A 15,713-nucleotide genomic window follows, 5' to 3' on the forward strand; every position below is an offset into this window, starting at 1 on the left:
GTGAGGATCTTTTAAGTGTATTACAATATGACACTCATCCATTATTGGGCTAAATTACAGTTTGACGACATTTTTTTTTTTTTTTTTTTTGTTTGTCAGAAATGGCTGATGGGAAAATATACACCAAGTTAAATACCCAAAGTGTAATTTAAGGAAAGGGCAAAAGTGGGGTTTAACTTTTTAAGCAGCAAATTTGTTAGTACAGTCAAAAGTCGTTAATTCGGACACCCATAATCTGGAATGATCTATAATCCGGACCTCAAAGCTACAAACTTTCTGCGCATGCACCGCATTGATGCACGCACGTAAGACCTTTACAGCTGCGAATATGCGTGTGCGCATGCCCAAAATGCATTTACGCAAGCGCGTTTAATGTGTAACGGACTGTATAAGCTAAGCTAAAATTATCTAATTCAGTTAATGTTGCAGATTGCGTTGTTCCTTAATCTTTGAATTGGATCCGGCTTATTATTTTTTGCAGACTGTTAGAGCAATTTTATAAAAGTAAGCTTGAACTTTCGGTTATGTCAAATAGAATTTCCGATATATATTTACTAATATGTAAAGGATCTACAAAGCGAAAGTTTGTTTCGAAGTCCATTAAACAAAAAGTGGAATTGCTGCAAAAAATGGATAAAGGGATATCCTTTGTTTATCTAACCATTCCGAAATCTGTTTATCAATTTCACGCTGCTCTGCGGCACGCAATGAATTGGAAGTTGATCTGTCAGCACTATCCTTATCTTCAGGGCAGATGTTTTTATTTTATTTGGCTTATAATTCCTTACTAAATGTAGTATTTCATCTCGATGTACTCCGTCTTTGATATGATTTAAATCAAATTCCTCGTCATTATAATTCGCTTCCGATAGCGGAGAAAGTAAAGTAAACAAATAAATATTAAGCTTTTTTTTTTGTAAATTTTGATACCCTTTAGATCATAATTGTTCTTTATTTCATAAATTACGGTTTCATATTTTTAATTTTATAATTTCTGCATGCCATCTTACCAGATTTAAACTGATGATCTATAATCCAGAAAAATCGATAATCCGGAATCGTCGAAGTCCCGACGAGTCCGGATTAACGACTTTTGACTGTATAGCCTTTTCAAGGTTGACCAAGAACAACTGCATTTGAAGATTGTTTTGTTTTATTGTCAGCTGAAAGAAATTTTAAAGTGACTACAAGAGACTAGGGTTTATGCTTTCAAGCTGCCACAAGAACTCGAATTAGCCAGTCTACTGCTGCACAAAGTTTTCACGAGGTTGGACTTTTTTTGAGATAACCAATGATTTGTATTCTGCTCGCTTCATCTTTCAGAGGAACCCATTTAAAGTAAGTCATGCCATTGTTAATGGAGCCAAGAGGAATGGGACATTATATACTTTTTACTGATGAAACCAGGTACAACTTGAACCGTGATTCTAGATCTGTTTTTATCTAGAGAGTGGAACAAAGATACAATTTGCCTTATCTTGTTCATGAAATATCCAGTTGCCATGAAAGTACTTTCATATTAGGGGCAGAATTATTTAAAAAAGGCTCTAATGGAGGTTGTATTACCAGTCATAGATATATGCTAAGGTCATTTAGGAGGCTGTTAGCTCAGATTTTTTTGCTAATGGATGGCAATGCTTGCTTGCATTGAATATCTCTAGTGTTGAAACACTTGAAAGGATATTTCATTTAATGGATTTGCTAGCTTATTCACCAGACCTTGAACCTGGACGAATATGTGCCTTATAACTCAGGCTGCCAAATGCCTTCCCGAGCACTCCAGGATCTGAAAACTGCATTTACAGAAGAGTGATATACAATTCCATGTGCTGCCCAACCGGGATAGTGGTTAGTGACTCTGATTGCCATACCCGAAGGGTCTGAGTTTGAATTCTGGAGAAGGCATGGACATTTGTCAAAAGTATAGTATCTGTGTGGAGTGGGAGCACTCTAAACATGCAGCAAGCAGAAAGTCCTCTTGAGAGGTTCGTAATAGGGAAAGCGAGGTGGGAGACCATTGGACCCCCCCCCCCCCCCCCGAGCACTGTCTGAAAATTGAGGGCAGAACTGAGCTAAATTCGGGCTGTCACCTATGTGGCACTCAAGGCTCTTGCCAACAATAGGAGTATTTGGCTTCTTGCCATGATTAGTGTCATGGGCTTAGGCTGACCATTATCAGACGAGTGAGAATGATAACAACAACACGATTCCAGATGGCGTGATCAACAGTAATTAGTAAATTCACTTGATTGATTCACATTTCATTCAGAGGTAACTCATACACTATATTAAAAGATTGTTGCAAATGGAGGAAGGGGGTGGTAGCTTTTCCATAATATTTAAATTTTCGTAAATCTGACTTTAAATTCATTATTTTAAGAATAATCAACTGGCAGACATAAAAGTTTCTTAAATAATGCTTTTGTAAAATTTTTTTAACATGTTGACTGCCACGGCATTTTTCGGATTCCGGTCTGAGAAGCCAAATTGATTTAATCATATTATATTATTAAAAGTAATATTTATGATTTGTAACAATCATTAAAAAGGTTACAAGATTTTTTTTGTAGAAAAAAGGGTCCTACAAATTATCTTGTAGTCGGCTAGACAAAGCTCTTCGCAGAAGCCCACTACGAGTTGATTCATACAGACAGGCTTCGACTTGTCACTTTGGTACAGCTAAGACAAGCTCTAATCGAGTAATTAACCCGTAGCAGGGCAAAAGTGGCAAGTCAAGAAACTATGAGATAACTCGTATTGAGCATCCTGAAGAAGAGCACTAGTAAAAGTTATCTCATGTTGGGCAGTCAACGTGTTAAAATAATTTTTTAATAAGTAACAAGTTTTATTTCTATCAATATCCTTTAATTTCAATGTGCAGCATACCAATTAAATGCAATTTAAATCTTGCTATTAAATATTTTGTTTATCATATTAGTATTTAGTTGATGGGTTCTTTGCTAATGTTACAATGTGTTAATACATTTTTTCTTAATTGTATGATAATGTGGGGAATGGGGAATCTCAGCTATTTATTTAAATCTATGGTAAAAAAATTAAATAATTACAAGTATTGCATTTAATAATTATTCATGTTGCACACTGTTTTAATCCTTATGCATAAATAAATGTATTAAGAAAACTGCTCGAGAATATATCAAGATATTTCTCACATTCTTTACCTTTTCTCATATTTGTATTGTTATTTAAAATTAAAAAAAATTAAATTTATGTTTTTTTTATCTTTCAGGTATATTCATACAGAAATGAGTTTGGAAGTTGAAAAAATGGAAAGTGATGACTTTTATGTACCTGGTCCAGATGCTATGGATATTTCACCAAATCAGGATGGAGGGGTATTAAAAACTATTGTTTCTCCCGGTGAAGGTGATGAAACTCCTTGTAAAGGTGATAAAGTTTTTGTCCATTACACAGGTAAACTTATGGATGGAACAAAATTTGATTCCAGTGTTGATCGAGGAGAAATGTTCGAGTTCACTTTGGGAAAAGGTAATTTAAATATTCTAATTTTCATCAATAAAGAATAATTGACTTATAGTCTATTAATTTATTTAACATGTTCACGCCGGCGCAAGCCACCGGTAGCCCGCACTAGACTGTCTCATCGGGCGGCGCGTACCACCGATAGCCCACACTAGTTTATCTCATCGGGCGGCACGTATCACCGGTGGCACGCACTTGTCTGTCTTATCGGGCGGCGCGTACCACTGGTGGTACGCATTCGATTGTGTTATTAGATTGCTTCTATTGATATTTCTTCTTCTATTGATAGATTCATCAGACGAATCACTTATTTCCATATCCCTGTTATCTATTATTTATAAGGGCAAAAATTAGAAAAACATTCTAATTGCCTTTCTAGTTATACTTATTGGCAGAAATCTGAGGTTAAGATGAAAATAACCACACGAGTTGCACACCTTGCAAAATAAGTACTCACTATACTATTAGTAAACATACAACTTGTATACAGGTTTGAATAGATAATAATCGCATGCCACCAGATGAAACGAGGCACAAATTTGAGCGCCGACTCATGGCGAAGAACATAAAAATTGGCCCATGCGTGAACTAAATTTGCTGTTTCTTAATCGATTATTTTGCAGAAACTCGTGTCTTTCAAAATGTTAAAACAGAAGTTATTTTTGATTTTTATAAGTAGGTATTCAGAAAATTTCATTTCCATGTAATTGCATTAACTATTATAAAAATCATAATGTGTGTATCTGTAATTTAGTGGGTATTCTGAAAGACCTCTGAAAACTGCAGAATGCCTTTTGGTCAAGTACGTTTGTTCTGTTTTAATAATTAGTGAATTTAAATTTTTCTACAAGATTAACGCATTACAATAAATAATACATTTGTAGTATAATCTCTTTTCCTTTGAGAACTTTTTCTCTGCAGTTTCCTTTGGTGAAATCACTTTTTTTGTCGGTGTTTTTGTACTGCTATTTTTGTTTTGGGTTTCAGTTTATTCTATTGTTCTTACAGTTTGAAGTGGAAATTGTCTTCTGTTTGTTTACAGTTTCATCAAATATGGTTATATATTTTTTGACTTTTCTATTCTTGAGTTTTATATCTTTTTTGTAAAGAGCTTTTTATTAAATAATTCAGTAATGGAACAGCAGCTACATGGAAGGTACGAGGGTTGGAACTTTAATAGTGGCAACTATTTATTTACAAGGAATACAAAAGTGATTCATGTCACCATGTTTTACAGCCTTTCAATATAGTCGTCAGCATTGTGTACAACCCGTTTCCAACGATATGGAAGTCGCAGATTACCTGTAGCAGTGCCTGTTTTGTTGATAGTTTGAATGGACCAGTCTACTGCCGCAAGAATCTCAGGAACAGTTTAGAAACGAGTGCCATGAAGTGGTTCCTTCATCTTAGGAATTAGGTCATAGTCACAAGGGCTAGATCTGGGGAGTATGGTGGATGGTAAAGCACTTCCCAGCCCCATCGCTTGAACAAATCAGTCACAGCTTGCGCTGCAAGCGGCCGAGCATTGTCATGCAAAATGAGAGGAGCGTTCTGCAGAAAGTGTCGCCGTTTTTTTCTCGAAGCTGGTCGGAGATTGTGCTCCAAAAATGAGCAGTAATACTGCGCAGTGACGGTCTGCTGTGGGGGAATGGTATGCGTTAGGATGACACCATCACAGTCGTACACGAGAATCACCATACCTTTCACATTGCTGGGATTCTGATGAAATTTCGAACGTCGTGATGACATGTGATGACGCCATTCGTTTGATCGGCGTTTCAGTTCTGGCTGGTACGATCGGGCCCAAGTCTCATCCAGCGTAATGATACGGCGTAAAAAAGCATCTCCTTTGCGCTCATAGCGCTCCAGGTGGGTTCAGGCAGCATCGTATCGTAGCCATTTCTGCATTTCCGTCAATTGATGCGGAACCCATCGTGAAGCAATTTTTCTCATGGACAGGCGTTCCTTCAGAATGTGCAGCAGAGTCGTATGCGCTAATCCTGTTTGTCCGGCCAGCTGACGAATCGTTTGGCAGCGATCACAACAGCTTGCATGTCTGCATCGCTGACACTCGGACAACCTGGCCGCAGCATGTCTGCCACGTTTTGGCGTCCTTCATTGAATGCTTTCACCCATCTTGCTACAGTTCTGTAAGGCAATGCAGATTCCCCGCAATCCTCTTGAAGCCCTTGATGACACTGTCGTGCTGTATGACCTCTAGCACATTCAATTTTTATCCAACATCGTTGTTCTTGTTTTGAAAACATCCTGACAACACTTACTTTAGACTGCGAGCGAATACAAGGATCCGTTCTTCGCGTCACTCCGCATGCGCGTGACGTAGGCAAGACGAGTTTTTTTGCTGAGAGGTAAGGTAGGTATGTAGTTCACATGTGGTATACGCGATATTCTTTGGTTTTGTTCCGTAGCGTTTTTTCAGCTGTGTTGCCACTATTAAAGTTCCAACCCTCGTATATGCAGCCTGCTCCTCAAGAATATCAAAGTGATCAGTCATATGTACCTGTCGAGCTGCATGAAGCTCACCGACACGTTAATTGAGGCTCATGAGCTACTTACGATCCTTTGCCATCTGTTTTGAATAAATATAGTTTAATTTTTTAATACAAATGGAATTTGAAATAGAAATCATGCAGTGCTATGTTTATTAATCGCTAATTTAATTTCTGATATAACGTATGTAAAAATTTGATTGATTTCAAAGAATCCACTGCTGGCTTATCGTCAGAGCAACAAATACATAAAGTTATAATTCCATTTCTGGTAATTACTATTCTGTTTATGTTACTTTTTGAACAAGTAATAGTCATCAGAGTACAATAAGTTAATCTAAAATGCAGTGCTAATATTTTATTTAATTATTTTGCCTAATATTTTTTTTCTCAAATTAATTTTACTTCAGGTAGTATCTGTTTACATTCCTGTGTGATCCCATTGTTCACAACAGCTGTGATCCACCTGGAAGATTTGTTGTTCGTTCTTCTATTGAGTTCTTGAATGGTGTGAGTAACTGCTGAAGAAAACCGTTTTGCCTTGCAATCTATATAGAGCTCTTTTAATCTGGAGAAGAATTTTACGAGGATTTTATTTTTGGTCGAGTCTCAACTTTTTGCAGAACTCCTTCAAAACTAAGTTTCTTAAGCAAGTTGGGCGTTTTTATGCAGTTGATTCATAGATTTTACAGTCATTCTTAATAACACTTTTCCCACATGAAATGCTATCTTTTGTAATAATTCCTTTGTAATTCTAGGCAGAGATCATAATTTATTTTACCAATGGTTGTACATGCTGAAATATTTGGAGTCGTGGGAAGAATCACTGGTTTGACAACGTTTTGAATTTTAGTCAAAATGTTTTAAATCCCATTTTATCAAATATTGTTATTCCAGATAGAGATCTTTCACATTAATCATCAGATCTTCATATCAATAACATTGCATCAGTGAGGGATAAACAGAACACAGATGTCTCTCTTCTTCAAAGTATCTGTCAAATTCAGTATAGTGATTTTGGTAAAATCTCTTTAGCTTGTGCTATTTTCTCTTATTTTTCGATTTCTTGTTTGATGACCTTCTTTCTTTATATCTCGCACTGGGTTAGAGGAATTTTGCTGCCCGACATATCTAAAATTTTTCACCCTTTAATACTCCACTCTGCAGCTGCACCGATTGCCCCTGCACTGATGCCAGCATTCTTATTACACTTCTTTAATCTGTTGATATTTTTTCCTAATTTTCAATGATCATGTACCTCTTACATGTCATTCATGAAAGCTTAATAACGAAATAAAAAGCTGTACAATAATCTACTGCTTGATCACTACAAATTTCAAGCAATAATGTGAAATTTTGCTCCCTTAAACTTTTATTTTCTAAAGTATCCTATGCATACAGACTCCATTTCAAACTCCATTTGAGATTTATTTTAATTTATTTTAAACTTTCTACTGAGTTATTTTACTTAGAAATTCAAGATGAGATGGTAAGTCATTTGATTGCCTTCATGGGTCCAATAGTTAGAATATGGTGGATCTGTACACCTATTTGGCAAGAGCTTAAGAACTGAACTATTGTGAAGATGTCTGCCATGTTAAAAAGGCCTCCACATCGAACATCTCTGCATGTCCTTAGAAATATTAACAGTTATGTATTCACGTTATATTTGCATTTGTGAAATAAGTTCATTATAGTAGTGACAGGTATGTTTCCTTTCTATAACATAAGTTTTGATTTGCCATGTATCTTAAAAACAGCTCAAAATTAAACAACTAGGTTAAAGATTTCGGCTGGTAGACAGATGGAATATGTGGTTGATGAAGCGTTTATGTAGCTCGGCATGAACTACAAGATTTATTAGCAATGTATGTCCAGAATTATCATGACAATTTAAGAGATGGTTTTGGGAATTTTTAATGACATGCATGAACTTCATTAACTTGAAGAGTCATTAGAATTTTTGATTGGCCTGGACATGAACCTGGACCTCTCGAATAGGCGTTGAGTGTGCATGCAGAAAGGAGGGAGAAAATACCTTATATACTCTTGGCATGGCCTGTTATGACTATAAGACCTTTGGTTATGTGGGTCGGGCTGTACCCACTTTTGGTACCATATATACTCCCTTTTTTAAAGGGTGACTGGGGACTAGGGTCCCCGGTGGTGAAAAATCATCGTCCACCACCTTTTTAGTTCAGGCAGCAATATAGGTGCATTAGGTTGCTTTAAGCAGGAGATGGGAAAAATTAGCGATGTCCTCTCCAGGACTCGAACCTGGACCTCTCGAATACACACCGAGTGTGCTACCATTATACCATGAAGGTATGCAGAAGGGAGGGAGAAAATACCTTATAATCTATGTGCAAAATTATCAGGACAATTCAAGAGAGAGTTTCAAGAATTTGAAATGATGTGCATGAACTTCGTTATATATGGTCCAAAATTATCGGGATGATTCGAGAGAAAGTTTTGAGAATTTTCATTGATGTGCAATGTACTGATTCCTAAAAAATTATGGCAGATTTTGTTGGATGCCACGCTGAAATACTGTATCACTCAGAGCTGTTAAAAGAGATAGTGATTATTCAAATGCCACTGAAATTGCAATCTTAGTCTTTTTTGGCGAATTCTTCTATACATGGCATCAGTAAAAGTAGCTATTCCAAAGTTTTGGGGAAAAAATGTTTAACCATTTCTTAGGTTAGAATTCAAAAATTCGAATTATCTCAGTATGTTGGTACTTATGTTAATTGTGTGGAGGGGGGAAAAATATTTTTTAACCAAAAGCCTAAACAAGTTAGTAGCTTATTTTTGAGTAAATATTCCTTCTCGAATAAAAGGTTCTCTGCAGTGAGCGTTAACATGTATTATTTAATTTATCCTTCCTAAAAGACTGCTTACAAGTTAAAAGAAATACTCAATTTTCTTTTAGATAATGATTTGTAATTTACCCAAAGTTGCTCAGCACAAGAGTTATAAATTTTTACTTTTTGGGGACTTTTCTAAACATCAAAGAGTAGCTATAAGATGCATTTTTTCATATTTATATGTAATAATGTTAACCCTTTAACTGTCAAGTTATTTTGATGATTTGGGTACACAAATTGTCAAATTTTTTTATTGGAAAAATCAAATGTAGCCGAAATAAACATCTCCCGATATATATTCGGGTATGACAATACGATGCACTCAAAAAAAAATTACCCCGAGAAATACTCGGGCGTGACATTTTCGAACACCAGTGCTGTGCCCGAGATAATCTCGGGCATGACAGTTAAAAGGTTAATCACATATTCATTAATTTACTTCAAAATTTTCTTTATATTCAAAACCTGTTATTAATTTTGAAACAATATAAATTTAGACTTGCAGCTTTTCAAACATTCATAAAATCTATCATGCGGCTTCCATCATCTTGAAGTTTTTCCATCCCAGGTATACGGTATTATTGGTACTTTTCCATTTTAGCCACATCACTTGGCATTTTTTAGTGAATTTCCGGTAGAATTCTGTTAGAGGGGCGTCAGTTAAAAATGCACCAACAACCACACCAAATATCTTGGCTCGAGAATTCTAGTTTTCCTTTGAAATATCATCGCTCCTTATTTTGAATATTTTTTATTTACGTTTAAAATATAGCTCGAAATTTCTCGTTTTCATTTGAAATATCCTCACTGTTTATTTATTATTTATTTATTTTATTTTATTTACTTATTTATTTTTATATTTTTATTTTATTTCCTCTTGCTATTTTTACTTTCTTGTCCGAAGTAAAAAGGAAGTATTGTAATCACAAAAAATTTTGATATCATATTTCATTGAAAATATCCATTTTAACCACTATCAAATGCAATTTTATGATGTTTTTGCAAGACATCTGTACATAAGGACAAAATAATGGACTTTTTTACCCCCAAAAAATTATAAAACTGATTTCTGAAGAGATTTTTTTCGTGGTATACATATGTATCTTGTATAACTCAAAAATGGGTAGCTTCAGAATGTTGAAATTTTTTATGTAGGACTACTATAACATGTAGGTATGCACCTCTTATTTTTGTTGCAATTGGCCACACCAAAAGTATATATGTATCCACTCTGTTACTCGGCTCAGTGAGCTTAGTTTCTTTAATCTTATATGTTTGTAAATTGTGCATGTTTTGCTTTAAAAATGATTGAATTATGTTGCTCTTATCTTGCAGTTAAGGTTTTTATGCCTTTAGTTAACCTGCATGCAATAATTGTGGATTATCAACAATTTAAAAGTTTTTTAAGTGTGGCAAAGCCTAATTTTTGGTTATGATAGGAACCATATTTGTTTACATTTGAAACTTAGCAGAATAGTGGATTTGATGCAAATGTAGAGAAACTAAGCTTTGCAGCAACAAAGTAATGTCTTCTTTTATCATTGCAAATTAAATTATACTTAATTCATTCTGGAATTATCATTTGAGTTATTAGCTTGTTTTTTCGTAGAAACTGTAATTTTAACTGTAAAATTTTTTTCAAAATTGTTTTAACTGCATTTGGTGGTTTATGTTTTTCTATATCTTTCAGTTTTTAATGAAAATATTTTGAATTTGTATGTATTCTGGCCTTGCCGTGAAGTGAGAAATGAATTAATTAGTAGCGCATGCTTGTTAGGTAAGCGGCGCTGAATCGTCTGTGAAAAACTGTTTTCTTATTTGTTTCATTTCTTTTATACATTGATTTAGATTTATAGTATTTGAATAATGCACTCTGAGTTATAATCTAAATGAGATGTAACCCTGTTAAGTGAACCTAGCGCTGAATTGTCTCTATGATAAATAAGTATAATGAACTTTAACCCTTTAATGGTTTGACCCGTATTTTCTCGTTCTTTTATGCAGGTCTCTTAACAGTTCGTTACGGATTATTGTTAGTTTAAATGTACCCTCGAAAACAGATCTACCCATGTTTTTGTAATAGGGAAAAAATGCGCCAAAAATGACTAGCCCGTATTTTTGTACGTCTTCCAACCCCCATTGCCTAAGGGGACAAGGGTCCACGAACCCCTGACGACAATGGGTAATGGCTGTCATTAGCGCGAGGAGAAGTCTTCTTGATGTTTTGAGATAAAGGCCTTACACTGACTCTAAGGAAACAAATTTATTACCAGTTACAAAGTGAATAAAAGGAATTAAGAATTTCCGTTTTAGAACAAGTATTGAATAAAATAAACAAGTTTTTATAAAATAAACTTTTATTTATGACTCATAAAATTATTAATGAATTAAAATGAGAAAAATAATGTATTATATAATTTATTGGGAACATGTGATTAAATAATTCTCTTTAAAAAAATTCTACAAATTTATATCACGAATAATAAAAAACGTGCAGCTCTCTTGATAAATTTATAAATCTTATACTTTTGACAATGTGATTCGATTATTTGATTTCATTATTTAAGAATCTATTATTCTTGTTATAAAACTGTACAGGAATTTTTCAAAGGGGCTCTTATTCCCATTAATCTGTACGACAAACTATTTTTCTCCTTTTGGTTTTCTTTTACTTCCAAAATTCCTCTTACCTCATAAAAGTATAAAGTTTTAAAAATTCACTCAAAATCAGAAATTATATTAATTTTATGCAAATTTTATTTCAAAAGCTAATTACGCTCTGTAAAGTGATACAAACTTAAAATCTGAGATTTTTAGTTTATTCTTTAAATGGAAATATGTGCAAAAATATTGTTCAACATTAAATTTTAAGTTTAAATAAATTTGAATTTTATAAAACTCGGTTTATCTTGCTGTATTTCCATCCGTAAACGGTGTGAGTGCAAAATTTGAACTCGGTAGCTTATCGAGAAAAAGTCTAAATATCGAAGATGAGCTTCTGATTATAGCGACAAAAACACCGTGATTGAAATGCATACAATTTTTTTAAACAAACTTGCTGACTCTTAAATATTATATTTTTAAACATTTTGGAAAGTTCAGTAAATGCTGATATCAAATAACCATCATTTTTATAACATTCTTGATATTATAAAGCATGTATGTGACATTCATACGTGATTCCCGATAGCTATGTTCATTTATCAAAGGTGGCTGCTTTTGCGACAAACACAATTATATATTGTGATGCTCATTCTATATCCTCCACTATCTATGATACTCATTATCGATATTTAATCATGTTCTATATCTATACAGAAATATTGGTAAGACTGAGAGAGGTCAACAAAATTTTCGCAAATATTTAATTATTTCAGTTATTATTATTTCAGGAAATTTTAAGTCATTTTGTAAAAATAATCTTTTCTTTAAAATTCCTTTTTTCCCCCCCTTACGCTTAATGACTTTAATCTGATGACTGGAAGGTTATGAAAACTAAAAGCTGAGTATATAATTACAGATCTCACTAACAAATTCTTTACAAATACAACTCTTCATATTTCAGCAGAAGTTTTTGAAGACGCATTTATATAGATTGATGTAGAAATCGACAAAGTTTTATGCCAATTTAAAATTTTTTTCTTCCTCTAATTTTCAGTTGCTTATGAACGTATTAAAAAAAGCTTTCCTGCTCAAAATTTTAACTATTTCAAAATATTCGTAATCGCACTCCATTTGATATTTACACTTTTTTTCCCTGCGATTTCTCTAAAAAGAAAGAATTTTAATTGTATTTAATAAAGAAAATTTAATGGATTTGGAATCTGCGCAAGAGGACTGAAACTATCATGGAGGGAATTTCTAAGAGTAACTAGATCTCATCCACACTGAACGTAGAAAAACCCTGGAAAACTTTCATAGAACAAGTGCGTTCATCAGGATTTGAACCCATATCGAATTACCAGTATTCAACGGTTTTAGCGATTGGCCACTGGAACCCCTACAGCCCGATTAAAAAAATTTGTTTAGAAAACTTTCATCTTGATTTAGATGATGATATGTGTCGTAGTTTGAAGGCTAGGATTATTTGAATGTAGCAAAACACACGAGGACTATCTGCTTTTAAGGAGAAAGATGCCTTTATAGAGGACTTTCTAACGAATAGCTCATACTCATGTTATACATGGAAAAATACCACACAGCCATCGCATTCGTTTGTCTGAGTTTGAATCCAAATCGAACAACTAATATTTAGCGGTCTTATCGGCCACTGATATGGCTGTAGTATAACCAGACTTATTACAGTCAAAAGTCATTAATTCAGACACCCATAATCCGAAATGATCTATAATCTGGACCTCAAAGCTAAAAACTTTCTGCGCATGCGCCGCGTTGACATATGCGCATAGGCGTTTATGTGTGCGCGTAAGACCTTTACGACTGCGCATATGCGTGTGCACAAACGCAGAATACATTTTCATGTGCGCGTTTAATGTATAACGGATGGTATCAGCTAAAATTATCTATTTCAGTTAATGTTGATGATTGCGTTGTTCCTTAATCTTCGAAGTGGATCCGGCTTATTATTTTTTGCAGACTGTAAGAGTTATTTTATAAAAGTAAACTTGAACTTTTGATTATGTCAAATAGAATTTCCGATGCTGGAGCTCTCAAAGGATCTACAAAACGAAAGTATGTTTCGATGTCCATCAAACAAAAAGTGGAATTGCTGCAAAAAATGGATAAAGACATGAAGAAGGTGACAGAGAGGTTAGTGAAAACAAAAAAATTTCGATTGACAAGTTAGTCGGTATTCTTGGCACAGCAATTACGGAACTTGAACAGCGGAACTTTGTAACTGAACAAGAAATTATGTCTGTTTATAGAATTAAAGAGAAAGTATTATCACATAAAACAAAACAACTTAAACAACTTACATTGAAAGAAATGTTTAATAAAGTAAACAACTAAATATTAAGCTTTTTTTTTGTAAATTTTGATACCCTTTAGATCATAATTGTTCTTTATTTCATAAATTACGGTTTCATATTTTTAATTTTAGAATTTCTGCATGCCTTCTTACGAGATTTAAACTGATGATCTATAATCTGGAAAAATCGATAATCCGGAATCGCTGAAGTCCCGACGAGTCCGGATTAACGACTTTTGACTGTATTATGTATTATTAGATATGTATTACCAGACTGTATGGCATCTAAATTAAGAAATTTAAAAAAACCCTTCTGAGGTAATCTTCAACCCAAGTTAAGTTTTTTTAATGCTAATGAGTAATATAATTATGAAAGAGTTCACGTCATTTGTGCCATTTTCCGATTGTTAGGTAAAATTAGTGTGGTTTCAATCAACGATTATTTAAACCTGCTAGAAAAAAAGAAAAAAAAAAAAAAAATACATGAAAATTTTCCTTTAAAATATCAGGAATTATTGAAAAAAAAACTTCTGTAATTTATAAACGAGGAAACATATTTAACCAGATTTTATATGTGTGAAAAATAATGAATTATGATCTCCTCTAGTGGAGATCTTTGTAATTATATTTCTAATTCCAAAATCAAAGTGAGAAATCTAGTTGCTGAAGCAACACAACACTATCAATTCTTGTAGGCTTCTATTTTCAGCAAAGGAATAGATCAGCCGCATGGAGTTTTCATGGTTTTCTCTATATGTAAACCTAAATGCATGTAAGTTTTCCTTAGAAAGTTCCCCGGAAGTGAAATATTTCGATCTTAGAAGATAGATATCGCGTGCTTTAGTAAAGTTAGCAAATCTTAATACAGGGTCGACAGTAATATGTTTGGGGCCCTATTCTAAAAATTAAAAGTAGCGAAAAACACCCTACATGCCCCCTTTTACTTACTTTTATACTTTTATCTAAGAATTATATATTGCATCCATAAAAATTTCTGTAAATTAATGTTATTTGGATTTGCAAACCATTTTATGCTAAAATACATCTTCCCAGATGGTCGCTTTTACTCACTGGGAGTCGATGCTTCTTGAAGATGCCGATTCATGAGTGAAAAATCATTTTATTGCTTTTCCGGTTTCTCCTAATCATTTACAGAAAGGCCGAACCTTCGGGAGAAAACAGCCTATCTATTGGTGTTAATTCGTCAGTAAAGAGAGCCCCACCAGCGGCCGAGCGGTAAAGTCACTGAACACTGGTAGTTTGGTTTGAGGTTCGAATCCCGCGAACGGGCTGGCTGCATGGTCGTTTTCGTGGTTTTCCCCATGTGTAACGTGTATATGAGGCAGTTTCCCTAGAAAGTCCTCCACAAAGGCACATTTTTTTTATTGTTTTTATTTGTAGAAATCTTGACTTTCCTTTTCCCTCAAAATTCAAGCAATACGAAATCTACTAGAAAAGATATACTCTCTAAGGTATAAAACTTTTGTGTAATGAAATTATAAAATGCGTTATATATATGTTGAATGATCTAAAATTCACTTAGCTCGAAAAGAAGTTTTTCTAATACTTGCGCAAAGTAAGATAATAATAATTTATTTACTAAAGAAATATTGATTATATTATCTCCTAATATAATTTTACTAGAAGTATCAAAAAAGAGGGAACCCGTATGTAGGAAGTTTAATTCCGAAAATTGTAATTTAATGTAACTTGACCGTAACTTATGTAACAAACGTTTTACGGGGTTGTTTCACCTATCAACATACTGTAATGGAAAAGCGATACCAGAAAAAGTAAATTTGAAAAATTTGCGAAAGGCGGAATAATAGGTGGACCTTGGATTTTTTCGAAGCAAGAAATACAAAAATTCAGCAGTGCTGTCATTATTCTTCTACCAAC

General features: G+C 34.0%; 1 protein-coding gene across 2 annotated transcripts in view; it reads left to right on the top strand.

The window, feature by feature from the left end:
- Positions 1-15,713, top strand: part of LOC118191091 (peptidyl-prolyl cis-trans isomerase FKBP4-like) — a 118,997-nt gene that overhangs the window by 26,907 nt on the left and 76,377 nt on the right. For both annotated transcript variants that reach the window (XM_035361887.2, XM_035361888.2), the window contains exon 2: positions 3,251-3,510. In XM_035361887.2, coding sequence (XP_035217778.1) covers positions 3,267-3,510 — 244 coding nt within the window. In that variant the 5' untranslated portion in view covers positions 3,251-3,266. The remainder of the gene's footprint in view (positions 1-3,250; positions 3,511-15,713) is intronic.

This window comes from Stegodyphus dumicola, chromosome 10 (assembly GCF_044657685.1).
Source record: "Stegodyphus dumicola isolate Sdum_Otavi_A_Nest chromosome 10, ASM4465768v1".
NCBI lineage: Eukaryota > Metazoa > Arthropoda > Arachnida > Araneae > Eresidae > Stegodyphus > Stegodyphus dumicola.